Raw genomic sequence first — 19,134 nt, 5'->3', positions numbered from 1 at the left:
AGACAAGGGCTGAAATGTATTTGAATCCTCTACTTCGGGGATGAGCAACTTGTTGCCCTCCAGATGTTTTGGCCAACTCCCATAGCCAGTGGGGAGGGATCATGGAAGTTGTAGGCCAAACATCTGGAGGGCGACAAGTTGCCCACGCCTGCTCTACTTCCTCAGGGAGGAAAGAGTATAAGGCTCACTACACTAAACAGTTGCAGTTGCTGTCTAAAAGCACTAGTCTGCCATTATTTGAGGGTATACCTTCCATTTTGTCAACCTCCCATGGATCTGGAAAAGCATGCCTACTTAACAGAAGATGGGTCTTCAACAAATACAAGATTCATTATTGTAGGTATATGCATGTTTTTGCCTTGTTCTTTGAGGAGAAGAAAGGTAGAAATCTTACTGGTGCTTCTTTTCACTCCCTTATAGATATAATATCAAATTATTGTAGGGGTGCCATCATTAATGCAAATCACCCCAAATTAAGAACAGAAGAGCCATGCTGGATCAGACCACGGGTCCATCTGGTCCAGCATTCTGTTCACACAGTGGTCAATCAGCTGTTGACCGGGGACCCACAAGCAGGGTATGAGCACAACAGCACCCTTCCACCCATGTTCCCCAGTAACTGGTGTACATAGGCTCACTGCCTCTGGTACTGGAGGTAGCACATAGCCATCAAGACTAGTAGCCGTTTATAGCCTTTTCCTCCAGGAATTTGTCTAACCCCTTTTTAAAGCCATCCAAACTGGTGGTCATCACTACTTCCTGTGGTAGCGAATTGCATAGTTTAACTACACGCTGTGTGAAGAAGTACTTCTTCTAAATCCTTACTCTTTAGATTATGCAGACAACTTGGGGTAGAGTTGGACTCCCCCCCAAAAAAAAACCTCAGCTCATTAAGTAACCTATCATCACTCTGTTTTAGTTCTCTGTGTTTGAGAAACTGGGGAGACCAGAAAAAACTGGGAAGTTAACTGTCAGTGCATGAATCGGGTTGTTCAGTAAATGGTGAGGAGGTGATACAGTCCCAGAGACTGGGAAAATGAACTAGTAGCAATTATTCACCTAGAACAAAGGAAAGTGGCATTTTAGAAACTTTCTGGTAGGGAAGAGCTTCTATGCAAAGACAGTGTACTAGAAAAATGATGTTAGAAATAAGAAGACTATTAAGGCAATATTAAATGTGTTCAACTTTTACAGGCAAAAGAAGCTAAACGTCTAAAAGAATTTCTAGAAGATTATGATGATGACAGAGATGATCCAAAATATTACAGGTATGTTTAGCATGCGCTGAATCAGATCAGTTTATGTTCTCTGGCTTCATTAAATTTCTCATAGCTGCTATTAAAAGGTTTTGCATATTATCAGCAGGAAACCTTGTGATCTGACCCAGTGGTGATAGGAGTTTCAGTGATTTTAAGGGAAACTGATCACAATTTTGGTATCCCTGGATTCTCCATCTCCACCACAATAGCTATACTGAGCACCACTTAGAACCTTTGACCAATCCTGCCACCAGGATGAAATGTCTGCAGCAATTTTTATTTTTAAAATGTCTAGGCTGCCTTTCTGTCAAGACACTTGAGAAAAGATTACACATAATTCACACATATATTTCATTTTAATTTTTTCTAGGCTGCCTTTAGTGTATAACAATAAAATGCATATAATGAAATTCATATAATAAAACAATGTGGTAACAAAAGCAGCAAATGTTCCAAAAGACAACAAACACCAGCATAAGACAACCTACAACACAATTGCAGCTATTACCCAGTCTGATAAAACATAATCAGGGAAAGGCCAGAGTAAACAATTAAGTCTTTAGGCCCTTCTTAAAAGCCTGCAGTGATAAGGCCTGGTGAACCCCTGATGGCACCTTGTTCCAAAGGTGTGTGGCCATTGCAGAAAAAAACCTCTCTTGTGTACTCGCCCACCTATCTGCTCTCACAGGTGGGCAAATGAGAAGGGCCTCTCTTGCTGATCTTAAAGTGCGGGCAACCTGATATGGGGGAAGGCGGTCCTTCAAGTAATTTCGTTCCAAACTGTTTCAGGCTTTAAAGGTCAAAACCAACACTTTAAATTGGGCTCAGAAACCAAGGGCTCTAAATCGTTCCTGTGTATGTTTTGCTAGGACTGCAATTTATAATTTGGATCTCTTGAAAATATATTTCAACTATTAATTAGATTTATACCTTGCCCTTCAAATGCATCATCAGGCCAATTTTCAATAAAACATAATAAAACAACTAATACATTAAACAAAGTTTTAAAAAAGCAACTCTTTGAAACTTTTTAAACAGAAGTTTAAAAAGCTATAATGCCTGGGAAAATAGAAAGGTCTTTGCCTGGTGCCAGAAAGACATCAGATTGAGTGCCGGGCAAGCCTCTCTGGGAAAAGCATTCCAAAGCCAGGGTACCACCACTGAAAAGGCCCTCTCCCTGATAACACCTGCTGCTCCTCAGAAGGTGGGGGAACCTGGAGAAGTCTCCAGTGAGGATCTCACTATGTGAAGGCATATATGGTTACAAGTGATCCTTCAGGAACCCTGTCCAAGGCATGAAAAGCTTTAAAGGTCAAGACTAGCACCTTGAATTCTGTCATAGAATTTTGTAATGTTGTGGCTGTTGGGTTTTATTGCTTTTATTGTATAGTGATTGTGTTAGCCTAATCATATTTGCACTATAATGTTAGTATTGTAAACAGCCTGGCTATGTTGTACATAATAAGCAGTATAAAAATATTTCTAAATAAATTTCAAATTCAACTTGGAAACAGACCAAGAGCCAATGCAGTTGGCAAAGCATGAGCATAATATGCCTATAATGTCCATTCCCCATTAATAGTGTGTCAGCCATATTCTGAACTAACTGCAGTTTCCAAACCATCTTCAGAGGCATATAATGTATTACAGTAGTCTAACCTAGAAGTTGCCAGAGCATGGATCAAGCCACCTGCTTATTCAGCTTTCCTGCTTAACAGAAAGTTATTTCTTTGACATCTAGAGAATGAAATATGAAATTTTATGATCCACATTTTGAACAGAGCGTTTATGGTGTGCTTATCTTTGAGAAACATTCACGGGGAAACCTTTGTGTTGCAAGACCTTGTCAATCAAATGTGAATATATGTTCCAGGGGAAGTGCTCTGCAGAAACGATTGCGAGACAGGGAGAAGGAAATGGAAGCAGATGAACGGGATAGAAAGAGGGAAAAGGAAGAACTAGAAGAAATCAGACAACGTCTTCTTGCAGAAGGACATCCAGATCCAGATGCAGAGTTACAGAGGGTAAGAAACTTCTTTTCTGGAAAAGGGTCATGAATTAGCATTCTTGTAAAGTAGTAGACTATGTCAAGTAATTGAGAAAGCTAGAGATTTGTGACTGAGTTTATCCCCATGCTCATGTGGAAATCAGTTTTTGGTTTCAAATCTCTTTTTATATAAATATCAGTTAATCTGGATTATTTCTTATAAATCCAGTGTAGTGTAATGGTGAGAGTGTTGGACTGGGAGCCGAGAGATCCAGGTTCTAGTCGCCACTTGGCCATGGAAGCTCACTGGTGACTTTGGGCCAGTCTCAGACTCTCAGCCCAACCTACCTCACAGGGTTGTTGTTGTGAGGATAAAGTGGAGAGGAGGAGGATAGTGTAAGCCACCTTGGGTTCCTTGCAAGAAGAAAAAAGGTGGGATATAAATTAATAATAATATTAATAAAAATCATAATAAAATTGAGCTTTTAAAAAACTGCCTTGGATTAACTAGGATTATCTGTTGGAGCAGGGGGACAACCAGGCTTGCTTTATATGTTTTAACTCCAAATGAGTACATTGTATCAAGAAAATAAGGGCTACAATGTTAGTCTCACAATCACTAAATTTGATGCACTCAATTTTTCTTGTTCCACAGATGGAACAAGAGGCTGAAAGGCGTCGACAGCCACAAACCAAACAGGAGCCAGAATCGGAGGAGGAGGAGGAAGAAAAGCAAGAAAAAGAAGAGAAGAGGGAAGAACCTGAAGAGGAGGAGGAAGAGCCAGAGCAAAAGCCCTGCCTTAAACCAACACTGCGCCCCATCAGCTCAGCTCCATCTGTTTCATCAGCAAGTGGCAATGCAACTCCGAACACCCCTGGGGATGAATCTCCTTGTGGCATCATCATCCCACATGAAAACTCTCCTGATCAGCAGCAGCCAGAGGAATATAGGCCTAAAATAGGACTTAGCCTCAAACTGGGCAAGTTTATGTTTTGCTTTCCTTTTTAAGGGTTTGATGAAGGCGAAAAGAAAGGGAGCTGCATCCAAAATGGGGCACAACTACCTTCAAGTCTAATTATGTTCTCTCTGTCTACCCGACCCCCCCCCCCGCTTCAAACCTCCTGAATGTATAATTATTTATTCATTTAAGCACAGAAAAGCTGGATGAGACAGAATAGGGTAAAACTCTTCAATCCTAGTTTCTGTGTTCTAGTAAATATCTTCCCTTCCCTGTTTAATTTTTTTTTTCATATCCTCTGGATTTTAATTGTTCAGATTTTACCTTGAATGTAGCAGAACCCCTGGAGGAATTTGTGTTTAAATATATTAGAATGAATATTTCTGATATTCATTCTAATATACTGAGACCTGGGTGGGGGAACTGGGAGGGGTCACTCTCTCCCAGCTGTGCCCTCCTGGGTACTCAGTGCAGCACCAACACTGACTTGAGGGTCGGGGAGGGGGGGTTGCCGTGGTCTATAGGAATTCAATCTCCCTCTCCAGGCTTCCTGCTCGTTCGAGTGCAGATCTTGAGTGTTTGTACCTTGTGTTGGGTACCCGGGACAGATTAGGGATTCTGTTGGTGTACCGCCCACCCCGCTGCCCATCAGACTCCCTGCCTGAGCTAACGGAGGTGTTGAGGACCCCTAGGATGATGGTCTTGGGGGATCTCAACTTCCATGCCGAGGCCGCTGTATCCGGGGTGGCTCAGGACTTCATGGCCGCCATGACAACCATGGGGCTGTCTCAACATGTCATCGGCCCAAAGCATATAAAAGGACACACGCTTGATCTGGTTTTCTCGACTGGGCAGGAGGATGGTGATCTGAAAGTGGAGGAATTAACATCTGTCCCTTTGTCATGGTCAGATCACTTCCTGCTGAGGTTTAGACTCCTGGTGGCCTTTCCCCTCTGCAAGGGTGGGGGACCTATTAAAATGGTCCGCCCCTGGAGATTAATGGATTCCGATGGATTCCAGAGGGCTCTGGGGGATTTTCCTGCTGGTATGGCTGGTGCTCCTGTCGAAGCCCAGGTCGCTATGTGGAATGCAGAGATGACTCGGGCGGTTGACACGATCGCGCCCAAGCGCCCTCTCCCTCTGAGCAGAACCCGGCCAGCTCCTTGGTATACACCTGAGCTGAGGGCAATGAAGCAAGAGTGGAGACGGCTAGAATGCAGGTGGAGGAAAACTCGTGCTGAGTCTGACCGAACACAGGTAAGAGCCCACTATCGAGCCTACTCTGTGGCGGTGAGGGTGGCAAAGAGACAGTTCTTTTCCACCAGCACTGCATCTTCTCAGTGTTGTCCAGCGGAGCTTTTCCGAGTGGTTCGCGGCCTGTTACATTCTGGGCCAGGGAGAGAGACGGTGGAACCCTCGGTAGCACGCTGTGACGAGTTTGCACAGCACTTTGAGGATAAAGTCGCTCAGATTCGTCATGAATTGGACACCACCATTAATGCAGTTCCATTGGTAGAGGCGTTCAGAGCACCGTCTGGTCCAGTTTTATTGGATGAGTTTCAGTTACTGAGGCCTGAGGATGTGGACAAGGTGCTTGGCCAAGTCCGATCGACCACTTATGTGCTTGACCCTTGCCCTTCATGGCTTATTAAATCAAACAAGGAGGGGTTGTCTGGCTGGGTCCAGGAGGTTGTAAATTCCTCCTTGAGAGAGGGAGTGGTGCCTGCTGCTTTAAAAGAGGCAGTAATTAGACCACTCCTGAAAAAGCCTAACCTGGACCCAGAGGATGTTAACAATTATAGGCCAGTGGCCAACATCCCCTTCCTGGGCAAGGTGCTTGAGCGGGTGGTTGTAGGACAGCTCCAGGCACTCTTGAATGAAACTGATTATTTAGATCCATTTCAATCGGGCTTCAGGCCTGGTTTTGGAACGGAAACTGCCTTGGTCGCCCTGTGGGATGACCTCTGCCAGGAGAGGGACAGGGGGAGTGCGACCCTGTTGATTCTCCTGGACCTCTCAGCGGCTGTCAATACCATCAACCATGGTATCCTTCTGGATAGGTTGTCTGGGTTAGGAGTTGGAGGCACTGCACTACAGTGGTTCCGCTCCTGCTTGGGTGGCTGATTCCAGAAGGTGGTGCTGGGGGATTATTGCTCTGTGCCATAATAATTGTGCCATGGGGTTCCACAGGGCTCTGTTTTATCCCCCATGCTGTTTAACATCTACATGAAACCATTGGGAGAGGTTATCCGGAGGTGTGGACTGAGGTGCCATCAATATGCAGATGACACCCAGCTCTACCTCTCTTTCTCATCAAAACCAGCTGAGGCAGTGGCTGTTCTGAATCAGTGCCTGGGCACAGTAATGGACTGGATGAGGGCCAATAAACTGAAACTCAATCCAGACAAGATGGAGGTACTGTTAGTGGGTGGTTCGTCTGCCCGGCTAGGTGATATTCAACCTGTTCTGGAGGGGGTTGCACTCCCCCTAAAGGATCAGGTTCGTAGTTTGGGGGTGCTCTTGGATCCAGAACTGTCACTTGAAGCACAGGTGAATTCAGTGGCATGGAGCACTTTTTATCAGCTTAGGCTGGTATACCAACTACGCCCTTATCTGGACAGAGATAGCCTAGCTACAGTTATCCATGCTCTGATAACTTCTCATCTGGATTACTGCAATGCATTATACGTGGGGCTGCCTTTGAAAATGGTCCGGAAACTTCAGCTGGTCCAAAATAGGGCAGCAAGATTGTTAACAGGGACTGGCCTGCAAGCTCATATTACGCCAGTACTTCTCCAGCTGCACTGGCTGCCAGTCCATTTCCGGGCCCGATTCAAAGTGCTGGTGTTAACATTCAGAGCCCTTAACGGCTTGGGGCCAGGTTACCTGAAGGATCGCCTCCTCCCATGTGTGCCTGCCCGGACCTTAAGATCATCATCAGCGGCCCTTCTCCTTGAGCCCCTGCCAAAGGAAGTGAGGCGGGTGGCTACTAGGAGGAGGGCTTTTTCTGCTGTGGCACCCCGGCTCTGGAATGAGCTCCCTAGTGGGGTTCGCCTGGCGCCTACATTGTACTCCTTTCGGCGCCAGGTGAAGACTTTTTTATTTTCCCAGGCATTTTAGCATTCTAAATTTTTATCTTTGCTGTTTTAAATCTGTATTTTAAACTCCAGCATTGCTGTTAGGTTTTATTGTGGTTGTATTGTTATATTGTGGTTTTAATGTTCTATATATTTTAAATTGTTTTATTGTGTGTTGTTTGGGTTTAATTTTTGTGAACCGCCCAGAGAGCTTCGGCTATTGGGCGGTATAGAAATGAAATGAAATAAATAAATAAATAATTTTCCTTTATACTGTAGGTGCCTGCAATAGTCCTAACCAGCCCAATGCTGTAAAAAGAAAGAAACTCACCGTAGACAGTGTCTTCAATAAATTTGAAGATGAAGACAGTGATGATATGCCCCGGAAAAGGAAACTGGTGCCTCTAGATTATGGTGATGAAGACAAAGGCTCCTCCAAAGGCAGTGTCAACACTGAAGAGAAGCGCAAACACATTAAGAGTCTAATTGAGAAAATCCCCACAGCCAAACCGGAGCTGTTCGCTTATCCTCTTGACTGGTCTATCGTGGATTCAGTGAGTGTAAAATTTTACAATATCTTGCGTAAGATATCCAGGACACTCATTACAGCCATCTGACAGCCCAAATGTCACGTAATATTTATTTTATCAGATTTCTGTAGCCCCACTAGCTGAATCTTCCAAAATTTAAGACCAGAAAATACAACATTATAATAAAAATAGTCAGATATGTAGTATAAATGATGCTTTGCTTTCATGTTCCTTTTGTTGCTCTAGATCAGGGATCCATAACCTTTTCAGCCCTGAAGGTCCCATCTGGTGTTAGATGGGGGGAATGAACATGTGTGTGCATGCGTGCGTGCGCACCCTTCCAATGCATATGTGTGCACACATAGCACTCTTTTCTCCCCTCCCCCCTTCAGCTCACACATTGCAGCATGCAAGAATGGGGAGGGTTAAAGTATCCTGGTTTTCATGTTTTGTGGGAATGCTAGCAACCAAACATGAACAATTTTAGTTGATCTAAACATTTGTCTTTTAACTGGTCTACTTAATTTTCTTACATATTACAACAACCTCAATATAGGTGCCCCTTTAAGAAATTGAAGGAACTGTGAGATAATTTAGTATTTAATAAACAAGTGACCACTTATTGTCAGAAAGGCCATCCTATGGAACAATTCTATGCATGTCTAATCAGAAGTCCCATTGACTATAGGCAATTGTGTGTAGGATTGCAGCCTCAAAACATTTTCTCTATTTATTCTATTACAATAAAACATTCAAAAATTAGACAGGTATGCCCCACACTAATTAAACTGTGAATTAATCTTAATTGGTTTATTTACTGATTTAAATCTTATAGTCCTAATATTGGATTTTTTTTCTACCAGTGGCTCCTAACCAAGCTATTAAAAGTGTGTGGTGCAAATAGGAAGTGGGAAACTATCTAAAGTGATACTACTTTCTATTCTAGACATTAATGGAACGTCGAATTAGACCATGGATCAACAAGAAAATAATAGAATATATTGGTGAAGAAGAAGCAACACTAGTTGACTTTGTTTGCTCAAAGGTAAACTGATATTTATAAATATATACTTTGGCTGGCTTATCCTTTGGATGGAAGTTGCTACATTTTCTCTCACTTCTACTTTTCTATTTCATTTATATTTTTCTATTTCATGATAGTTGATTCAGAGGAAACTGTTGACAGTCCTTGTGTGTTGCTTAGTCTTCTGTGCACAAATATATAGCTATTTGAGAGATCCGCAACAGATTCAGCTGAGTTCAGATTTCTGTGACTCAGACCTGTGGATTTTGCAGCGTACTGGCTTTTTCTCAGTCGTCCAAACTTGCAAACTGGTTCTTTACTTGGGGGGCAGGGGGATTTGCACAAGTGCACACTTGCAAACAGGAACAAAATTCTTGTACATCCCTTAGAAAAAATCAGTTTCTGTCCGTGAGCAGACAACGAAATGAAAGATACCTGACAATCTGCAAAACAGGTTTAGCAAAATCCGTACATCCCTAATGCTGTCATTGGTTTTTGTGTGTTTGTTTTTAAACTGATGGTACGGGGTGAAGAGGTTGATGTTGAACATACATCCCATAATCTAAAGACTTCTGTAGGTGATCTGTTTTGGGAGCTACCGTCTGCTGTAACTATAACAAACAGTGTGAGGACTTGGTTTCGGGTTGGCTTCTGCTCCAGCCTAGCTCAGCCAGTTACAAATAACATTGGAATGCCTCAAAGAGTACATTTTGAAAGTATGTTTTGGCCTACCTTTCAAACTATTTAGCATGAATAACTGCTTTATTTGCTGGAGTGTTCCTAGAAAAGGATGTAATTTGAAATGAAAAGCAATTATCTTGCTTTTGATGGATTTAAGATGTTTTGTTAGCTTAAATTTTGTATTATGTGGATAACATTTCTAAATCTTTCATGATTCCATTTTCAGAATCAGTTGAGTGCTGTGTCCTCAACTTCTCTACATCTGTGTCTCTTTTTCAGGTTATGGCTCATAGTTCACCGCAGAGCATCCTGGATGATGTTGCTATGGTAGGTGAACGTTAAACATTCAGAATGTCTAACATATGTAAACTTGTAATTCTTTATCTGAATAAAAACAGTGCTTCCCCAAAATGTGTTGAAAGACTGTTAATGCCCTAAAATTGACTTTCTCTCTCCCCCCACCCTTTCTTACTGCAGGTGCTAGATGAAGAAGCAGAAGTTTTTATAGTCAAAATGTGGAGATTATTGATATATGAAACAGAAGCTAAAAAGATTGGTCTGGTGAAATAAAGAATCCTTTTTGGTTTTGGGGGCTCCATTTCAATTTTTGTTTCACATCACTGAAGAACTTTGAAGTTTCTCTATCCTCAGAGACAACTGTGAGACCTGTATTTTTTAAATGTAGAAAATGTGAATTTTTTCCCCCATCCTCTGTTACACTAAGGTCCTCCTTGCCCCATTCAGCTTCCTTGGTTGTAATTATCTGAATCCTGCATTGATGGTTTTCCATTCACTGGGTACAGTTAAAGATATGGTTTATAAAATGCAGCTGCTGTATACCGTCTCTGATCTTCATCTTCTAAATTGATCCTTGTAAATATTAAGAAGACCCATGTTTTAGGAAACATCTGCACCTACCAGATACCAAAATAACTGAATTTTATGTGAATGCATCAACCTCTTCTTTCCCCTCCATTTTTAAAGATCATAATAAACTTTAAAATTCTAAAAATGGATGGGAGTCATTTTGCTGGCATACAGTTTTCATCTGCATGGATGTGGACTCGTTCCCTTGTTGGATTTTGTAATATTTATAGATGAACCTGTAGAAAACATGGTGGGCTTGCACCAGCTCTGGCATCCTTGTAAAGCTATTGATTCCCTCCTGCTCATTATATGAGACCCTTTGTTCAGTTACGCTAATGACAGAAGTTCAGATACATGTATTTGGTTTTTTTTAAATCAAGGCTAAATAGTACACACATTGTTACATTTATCTGATTTTAGCCCTCCTAATACAAACCTAACATCTTAAATATTCTTTTCTATTATTTAAAAGAAAATCCATATACCAGTTTGGGATACTTTTGGAAAGAAAAGGTTTAAAGATATAACTTGAGCACAACAGTTTACAATATTACATCACCTGTTTTCAGACAATAGAAAAAGTTGTTTTATGTAAGCCATCAAGTCAGCTGTGACTTTATTTTTTTGTACTGTAAGCGATCTAGAGGGTGGTATTTCCCATTACTCTGTATGGGTTTTATGCTGATGTGGTATAAAGAACAATGTACTGTAAATTGCATTTTAAAAAATCTCATACACAAGTAAAAAGACTGTATGCTCTGGGCCTTCTTGACTGCAGGATGAACATTTTCCAGGAAGCAACGATTGTCTCCATTTTTTTTTTAACGCCACTCTTCTGATATCTCTCTGAAGGAATGCAGGTTGTCCTATTTAGAAGGTGTAACTGACCCTGAGTTACTGAATTCTTGCATTATAAGAAGACATCTGAAAAAAACTGTTCTTAACAAATGGGATCCTATAAAGGTTCCACCATGTAAATATTTCAGATATTAAAATGTATATATTTGATCTGGACTCTGATTACTTATGTTTTAAGGTTGTCACTGCTTATGATTCATTTCAGAAAGTAATGGATGTGTAGATATCTTGTTAATGTGATATTGCAGTCTATCACAGTGACATGGTTTGCATGACACAACAACCCACCATGGCTGATCAGCCATAGAAAGTCGCATGTTTTGCAAAGCTGGCATGGTTTCTGCAAGATGGGCTTGACTGGTCAGCAGGGGAAACAAAGCAGTGTTGGTTGTTTCCTCTGTGCGTGCCAGTTGTGCAACCGGGATTACCCGCACTATGCTGCAGGTTGCCATGACATCTGAACCCAGCTTGGCCATGGTGACATTTCATCACCCTACAACCCATGGCTTGCAGTACAGGTTGTAGGGTGGGTGAAAAGTCACTGCAGCATGGGAGGGATAATTAGGGCAATCCTGGTCATGCAACTGGCAAGTGCAGGGGAAACAACCAATGTTGTGTTGTTTCCCTCACTGATTGTCTAAACACCCCCCTTATTTTTCATGAACAAGCCACCCTTGAGGACCCATAGCTTGCTTTAGTGTTGTTCAGAGCCACAGTGGTTTGTTGTCTTGTCCGAACCCAGCAGAGTGACTTCATTATCAGTTGACCAGAATGGCTACAGAACAGCCCAGCAAAAGTAGCGAAAACACTTGCCACTCCTCCTTGCTACTGCTGCCGCCATCCTCCCATATCATTTCTTAGTGCCCTCTGCCCCATGCACCTAAAAATAAAGGAAGGATAAGAGAGTGTCTCAAATGCATTCATAACTTTTAAATTCTTTTCAGTCCTGCGCAAGTGTACAGGAGCAAATCACCACTACTAGGAAATTTTTGCCTCCATTTTACTCCTGACATGAAATCTGCTCAATTTTCTACCTTGTTTTACTGCTTCGCTGTGACACTTGTGTTTAGCAAGCCCACTCACCATTCTGTAACCCATATGTATATGTGACAGCCAGGCAGGGAGGGAAGTGACAAGGAGGAGCTGTGGGGAGCTGTGGCTACAGGAGAGAAGATGCTTTATGGACAGGTGTTCTTCAGCGTAACACGAGACAGACTGTTTGTTAAAAGGGTGTATACTAGGAAGGGAAGACACTGACAAAGGAATATGGGGATGCTTTGCTAAATATCAGAGGCATTCTTGCACAACAGCACAAGTCCCTAAAATAAATTAAAGCTGGTCAACACATTCCCACGTTCATCAGGGCTTGGGAGATTTTCTTTTTGCAATCTGATGTGGGGGAGCTGAAAGCAGCTGCTGGACTAAAGGTGCTTTGCAGGCAGGTGTTCAGTGTAATATGAGGCAGCCTTTTTTTAAAAAGGCGTTCACTAGCAAGGCAAGCACCAAAATGGAGGATGACACTGAGACGGATATCAGTATGCTCGGTGGAAGACAACAGAAGAAGCCAATGTGTCTTCACAAAATGCTTAGAAATGACCTGATAAAAAAGGACACACGTAGGAAGTGGAAGGAAGGCCAAGCTACAAAGGAAGAGTACAGGCAGGTAGCACAGAATTGCAGGGATGGCATCAGGAAGGCTAAAGCTGAGCATGAGCTGAGGTTAGCAAGGGACACTAAAAGCAACGAAACGGCTTTCTTCAGATACGTGCATGGTAAAAAACAGGAAAGAAATGGTTCAACCATTCACTAAGGATAGCAAAATGATAACGGATGACAAAAGGCGGAAGTGCTCAATTACTTTGGCTCAGTCTTCTGAAAGAGGATCTATGACCCCCCTGGCAAAGGCAAAGTACAGGCTGAAAGGGCAGGATTGCAGCTTGAGATTGATAGGCATATGGTCAAGGAACACCTAATTACTTTGAATGAGTTCAACTCTCCAGGGCCAGATGAACTGCATCCTAGAGTCATAAAGGAACTGGCAGAAGAACTCTCAGAACCACTGTCTATTATCTTTGAGAAATCATGGAGGACAGGTGAAGTGCCAAATGACTGGAGGGCTAATGTTCCTATCTTCAGAAAGGGCAAAAAAGAGGAACCTGGGAACTACAGACCAGTCAGTCTGACATCAATCCCTGGGAAAATTCTGGAGCAGATGATAAAGCAATCCATCTGGAAGCACCTTGAAAACAATGCAGTGATTGACAAATCCACATTGGCTTTGAGTAAAAACAAATCCTGCCAGACTAATCTGATCTCATTTTTTTGATGAGGTAACCTCCCTTGTGGACTGTGGGAATGTTGTGGGCATAATATACCTTGACTTCAGCAAAGTTTTCGACAAAGTGCCCCATGATATCCTGATTAGCACTAGCTAAAAGTGGGCTAGATGAAACAACTATTTTTTGTGAACCGCTTGAGAGCTTCGGCTATTGGGTGGCATAGAAATGAAAATAAATAAATAAATAGCTGGATCCACAGTTGGCTACAGAATCAGACTCAAAGAGTGCTTATCAATAGGACCTTCTCAAACTGGGGAGAGCTAACGAGTGGGGTACCGCAGGGCTCAGTCCTGGGCCCAGTGCTCTTCAACATTTTTATTAATAACTTGAATGAGGATGTGCAGGGAATGCTCATCAAATTTGCAGATGACACAAAATTGGGTGGGATAGCTAATACCCTGGAAGACAGAAACAAAATTCAAAGTGATCTTGATAGGCTAGATCACTGGGCTGATAACAGAATGACATTTAATAGGGATAAATAGCAAGTTCTGCACCTAGCAAAAAGAAACCAAATGCAAAGTTACAAGATGGGGGATACCTGGCTCAACAATACTACAAGTGAGAAGGATCTTGGAATTGTTGTAGACCACAAGCTGAATATGAGCCAACAATGTGATGTGGCTGCAAAAAAAGCAAATGCTATTTTGGGCTGCATTAATAGAAGTATAGCTTCCAAATCCCGGGAAGTACTAGTTCCCCTCTACTCAGCACTAGTTAGGCCTCATCTGGAGAACTGTGTCCAGTTTTGGGCACCACATTTGAAGGATGCAGACAAACTGGAGAGGGTTCAGAGGAGGGCAACAAAGATGATCATGGGACTGGAAACAAAGCCCTATTAGGAGAGGCTGAAAGAGCTGGGCATGTTTAGCCTTGAGAAGAGGGGGCTGAGGGTAGATATGGTAGCACTCTTCAAGTACTTGAAAGGCTGTCACAGAGAGGAAGGCCAGGATCTCTTCTCCATCATCCCAGAGTGCAGGACACGGAATAACGGGCTCAAGTGACAGGAAGCCAGATTCCGGCTGAACATCAGGAAAAACTTCCTGACTGATAGAGCAATATGACAATGGAACCAATTACCTCGGGAGGTGGTGGGCTCTCCCACACTGGAGGCCTTCAAGACGAGGCTGGACAGCCACCTGTCCGGGATGCTCTGACTTGGATTCCTGCATTGAGCAGGGGGTTGGACTACATGGTCTTATAGACCCCTTCCAACCCTACTATTCTATGATTCTACAATTGCAGCCTAATTTTAAAAACACAACAGAAAGTCCCTAAAAACTCGTACTTACTTCTGAGTAGACATGCTATAGATGGTGCTATATTATCGATGTCTGGCTTTTTGCATTGGCTTCAATGGGACTTGAGTACAGCTTAGAGATCCAACCCATGGAATTTTAATGTTACAGTTCCACAGTGAAATCCAACATTGCAAAAGTGCATTTCTGCTCACTCAGTGGCACTTTCTCTTCCCCTTGCATCTCCAAAATCTGCTTGAGAGGTTCCCCCATCCCTTCAGATTTTGACAAGGCACAAAGGTACGGGGAATCTTTTCCCTGGGCAGACAGTCACATTTAGATACATCCCACTGTTTTGTAAGATTGATTCAGCTACATAATTTTTTATAATATTATAACTGAAGCACAGAGTTACCATCACAAAACTACCTGGGCAACCTTGGGAGGAAGGTATATAAATAACAAAATATTTAGGAAAAACTATTTGTATTTCTAAGTTTTCATGTGATTTTTTCTGGATATAGTCGAGCTGTGAGAGATACTAGGACAGAAGTGAGTAATCTTGATATCTGCTCTTATCACACTAATTGACAGAATTTTGGCACATGTGAAAAATGTAGCAGTGGTGGTAGAACAGAAGCGACATCTCAAATGTAAGAATCATACTATTTCTAGGCCACAGACTTTAAGTTATAATATTTATTTATTTATTTATTTATTTATTATTGCATTTATATCCCGCCTTTATTCCTCTTGCAAGGAACCCAAGGCGGCTTATATTATCTTCTATTACATTATTATGTAATTACATAATTATGTAATTCTATTACATTATTATGCCATACAAATGAATTTAGCTGTGCTATGCGTGACCAACTGTTACACACTGAGAGGTGAAAGCCTGTAGTCTAATCAAACAACAATGAACACTGAATAATATGGTCTGCTTCTGCTGAAAAATACAAAATCCCTTCATTAAAAGATAAATGGCCATAGCCATTGCATGCAAAGGGTCCCAGTTTCAATCCTTGGTATTGATTCCCTGTCTGAATGGCAGTAGCTCTTCAGGTTTCAATGACCACATATGGCTAGATAGACCTATGGCCTGGCATAAGATCAGGCAACCCTCATTGACATGAGCCAAATGGTGAAGCAATAACAGTTCATGTATTTAAAGGGCTCTCTCATTCAGAAGAAAAATAATTCAGATCATACAGCTCCTGATTCAATAAACAGCCAACTGCTGCATGAAGGCTCAGTCAGAGTAGATTTATAATCATGCAAGTCCTGACTTGGCTGGCCCTTGTTCTAAAACCTAAATCATAGCTATATCATAAATGGAAAACACTGGCAGGGTTAAAAGTTACAACATAAAAAATGTAAACAATGGGCTCCATTCAAAAAGCACATTTCAGTACTCAGAATGGAAATCAAACAGTATTTGCAGGGGTGAGATATTACAGCCAGCAGCATAGCTCCTTGGAGTTCTTGGCATGGTCTACAATACTTCTATAAATCCCATCAAAGTTAAACAATTAGCATTCCAAACAGCACAAACACAAGTGGATAGCAACCAAAACATTAATATTCACTTTTCAGTCTTAACTACCAACTGCCTGCTGAAACAAACAGTTTAACCAGTTTCTCAAAGTAAAAATATCTGCCCTGATAGTGTCTGTGGATGGAGAGTTTCATAAGGAGGTGCCATCCCTAAAAAGAGCTGGCTCTTATTTCTTAGCAAACTGACTTTGGATATAAAAAGTGGTTCTGAGGAGGCTGCTAACACAAGGATATTGGCATATGAGGGGCACTCCCTGAGATAACTTGAACAGGACTTTTGAGGGTTAATACTAGCACTCTTGAGTTGTCCCCACACATTATATACAGCCAATTCAGTTCAAAACTGTTGCTCCATACTCTCAGCTTGCTGTTACATTTTGAACAAAGGATATGGTTCCAGGTTTACACATGTGGTTCTGTATAGCTGATACAGTGACTTGCTCAAATTCACCTAGGGTGCAATCCTATGCATGTTTAGACAGAAAGAAGTCCTACAACTTTCAGCATTCCCCAGCCAGCATGAATGCTGGGAATTGTAGGCCCTTTTTCTATCTAAATATGCATAGGGTTGCACCCTTACCGAGTATATAGCTGTAATGGCATAAGCTAGGTCCAAGGCAAACGCTAATTTCTATTGCACAAATAATTTTTGAATCCTTGCAAATCATAAACTGAAGAGGAGGGTTTTCAGGGCTGCGCTTATTCCCAAACTCAAAAAGGTCTTGCAGATTAGGATGACAACAAGGCCTGTTTACGAATTACCTAACACTCCCAAGTGGAACGTATTTGCTTGCAGGATCGTCACCAACTGCAATCTGTCCAGCTTTATGTTAGTTCCCACATCAAAACAACTTTCCTGTACGAATTGTGTAACGTATGAAACCTCCCATAGCGACAGACCCACCGTTTGTCTGGGTAAACCAGATCTTGTTTCATAGGAACAGTGTCGTTCACATCCTCTCTAGGCTAACGAGCAACGGACATAAAAGCAAGGGATTAGGGGCTGCTGCCTCTTCTGCTAAAGAATCTGAAAGCAGCTGCAATCCTCTGTGCGCACCTACCCGAGAGTAATCCCAGCTGCACGCAGTGGGGCTTACTCCCGACAAACACCGACAGATCGGGCGGCAAGCTTATGATGAATGACGATGATGAATATTTTAAACCTTCGTTTTTAAAATGTACAGAATCTACCCTAGCAAAACGAGCAAGAGACCTGGTGGTGCTAGAGGAAGAAAGCTCGCTCTCGGCCGAACTCGACCCGGCGGCGGCTGCGAAGCGCAGGTCGGGGCAATCAGCCACGAGCACCTGACCGGCCTGAGGTGTCTTTGGCGCAGCAGCTCGTCGCGCTGCGCCTGCGCGTCGGCCTCTTCCCTCCTCCCCGGGCTGCTGCAGCTGTTGCGTGTAGCCGAGGCGAGGACCGGCCGCGCGCTTCTTTGATGGCCAGCCGCGGCCTGCCCAGCAGAAGTTCGGGTAGGCCAGGCTCACCCCCGGCCGAGGAAGGGAATGTGAGGGGGAGGGGGAGAGAGTGTGAGAGAGTGGGCGGGGACGAGGACGAGGCGCTGACTGGGGCGGGGCGGAGCCTGGGCCGGAAGCGTCGCGGGGAAGGGCGCCGGTTGTCCCCCGAATTCGGAAGGGAGGGGAACAAACCGGTGGGACCGGCTCCGAGGGGGCAGGTAAGAGGTGGCCTTGGGAGAGGGCGAAGCGCGTGAGGGAGAAGCGGCAGTAGTACTCGGGACTCTTCTGTGGCCCCATCTCGTTACGTTCTCCTACCTTGCACGAGTGTTTCCAGCCTGAGGGGCGTAAAACGCTCCGTTTATTGGCCCTTCCTTCCCTCCCTTAAAACAGCCCCTTTGTCTTGCCCTCGTACTCCGTGTTTGTAAATCTGAAATAATGGCCACCTCCCTCTGATCCCACGCTCTTTAATCTTCTAACGTGCCCCCTTCATGAGTGAAAATGCCCGAAAAAGAGAGCTGGGCTCTTTAACCGCTCCCTCATACTTGCCATCAGTGCGGGGAAGGGGTGTTAAAATCAGAATTAAGAAGTCTTGAGTATGTACCCAAAGAAGGTAATTTGCGTTGAGAGACTTGGAGTGGGGCGACCACCTTGATCCTAATAGAAGCGCTGTGTCTTTAGTTCTACAAAATGCGGAAACTCGTTAGTTGGAGCCGACCTCGTCACGGGGATGGACTTATGGGGAAAGCTTTGTCTGTTGAAAGTCTGATTCTGCTGTCATGTAAATAAAAGATGTGCCTTTTCCTTTGGCACGACATTTATGTCAGTATCAAAGTACCATTAATAAATGTTACCTTCTGTGTGGACAAAAAGGAGTCAGTCTCTGCCTTAGATCAGAGCACAGAATACCACTTTTAAGTGCCCTCTTGAAGAGTATTATTCAATATTTCTTGGCTTTCCACTAGAGGTCTTGAAGAAGCCTCTAAACTAAAGGAACAACAAAAGTGTCTCATGGCACCTAAAATTTTATTATAAGCTTTTGTGAACTAGAGTTGACTTCATCAGATGCATAAAATGTTATCCTGAGTTGGTGGGTATATATTACACAGCGGGGGTAGAGGAAGAAAAAAATCTTAGCTGTGAGGCCAGGAGAATAAATGCAAGAAATACAGAGATAATTATGTCAAAGCTATAGAGTGTGTGTACGTGTGTGTACATAAGCACAGAGACCATTCTCAAAGTAGTATTGATAAACATCCTAGCAGTGACAAATTAACACCGGTAGTGTGATAAAGACCCATAA

The 19,134-nt window shown here is 42.9% G+C and overlaps 2 protein-coding genes and 1 long non-coding RNA gene across 19 annotated transcripts in view; 2 read left to right on the top strand and 1 right to left on the bottom strand.

Annotated features, from left to right (window-relative positions):
• Window positions 1–10,103, top strand: part of RBM25 (RNA binding motif protein 25) — a 45,659-nt gene extending 35,556 nt beyond the window's left edge. For all 8 annotated transcript variants that reach the window (XM_084847371.1, XM_084847337.1, XM_084847344.1 and 5 more), the window contains 7 exons: window positions 1,195–1,268; window positions 3,133–3,283; window positions 3,902–4,226; window positions 7,562–7,836; window positions 8,759–8,857; window positions 9,797–9,844; window positions 9,995–10,103. In XM_084847371.1, the coding sequence (XP_084703497.1) occupies window positions 1,195–1,268; window positions 3,133–3,283; window positions 3,902–4,226; window positions 7,562–7,836; window positions 8,759–8,857; window positions 9,797–9,844; window positions 9,995–10,087 (1,065 nt within the window). In that variant the 3' untranslated portion in view covers window positions 10,088–10,103. The remainder of the gene's footprint in view (window positions 1–1,194; window positions 1,269–3,132; window positions 3,284–3,901; window positions 4,227–7,561; window positions 7,837–8,758; window positions 8,858–9,796; window positions 9,845–9,994) is intronic.
• The window catches only part of LOC146357421 (uncharacterized), a 36,830-nt gene extending 18,886 nt beyond the window's left edge, over window positions 1–17,944 (bottom strand). The window contains exons 1-2 of one of the 2 annotated variants that reach the window (XR_014789626.1): window positions 17,593–17,944; window positions 7,614–7,735 (exon numbers count right to left, since the gene is read on the bottom strand). This is a non-coding gene — a long non-coding RNA (uncharacterized LOC146357421). The remainder of the gene's footprint in view (window positions 1–7,613; window positions 7,736–17,592) is intronic. The other variant, XR_014789627.1, reaches the window with a different exon arrangement.
• PSEN1 (presenilin 1) overlaps window positions 17,774–19,134 on the top strand; it is a 45,471-nt gene continuing 44,110 nt past the window's right edge. For 5 of the 9 annotated variants that reach the window (XM_084847492.1, XM_084847540.1, XM_084847530.1 and 2 more), the window contains exon 1: window positions 17,962–18,052. The gene's annotated coding sequence lies outside the window, so the exon portion shown is untranslated. Of the gene's footprint in view, window positions 18,053–19,134 lie in introns of all 9 variants that reach the window. The other 4 variants (XM_084847500.1, XM_084847474.1, XM_084847483.1 and 1 more) reach the window with 2 other exon arrangements.

Source organism: Heloderma suspectum, chromosome 1 (assembly GCF_057233095.1).
Source record: "Heloderma suspectum isolate Gila_16-S chromosome 1, 16-S_ref, whole genome shotgun sequence".
In the NCBI taxonomy this organism is placed as follows: Eukaryota; Metazoa; Chordata; class Lepidosauria; order Squamata; family Helodermatidae; genus Heloderma; species Heloderma suspectum.
This window is presented reverse-complemented; position numbering and strand designations above follow the sequence as displayed.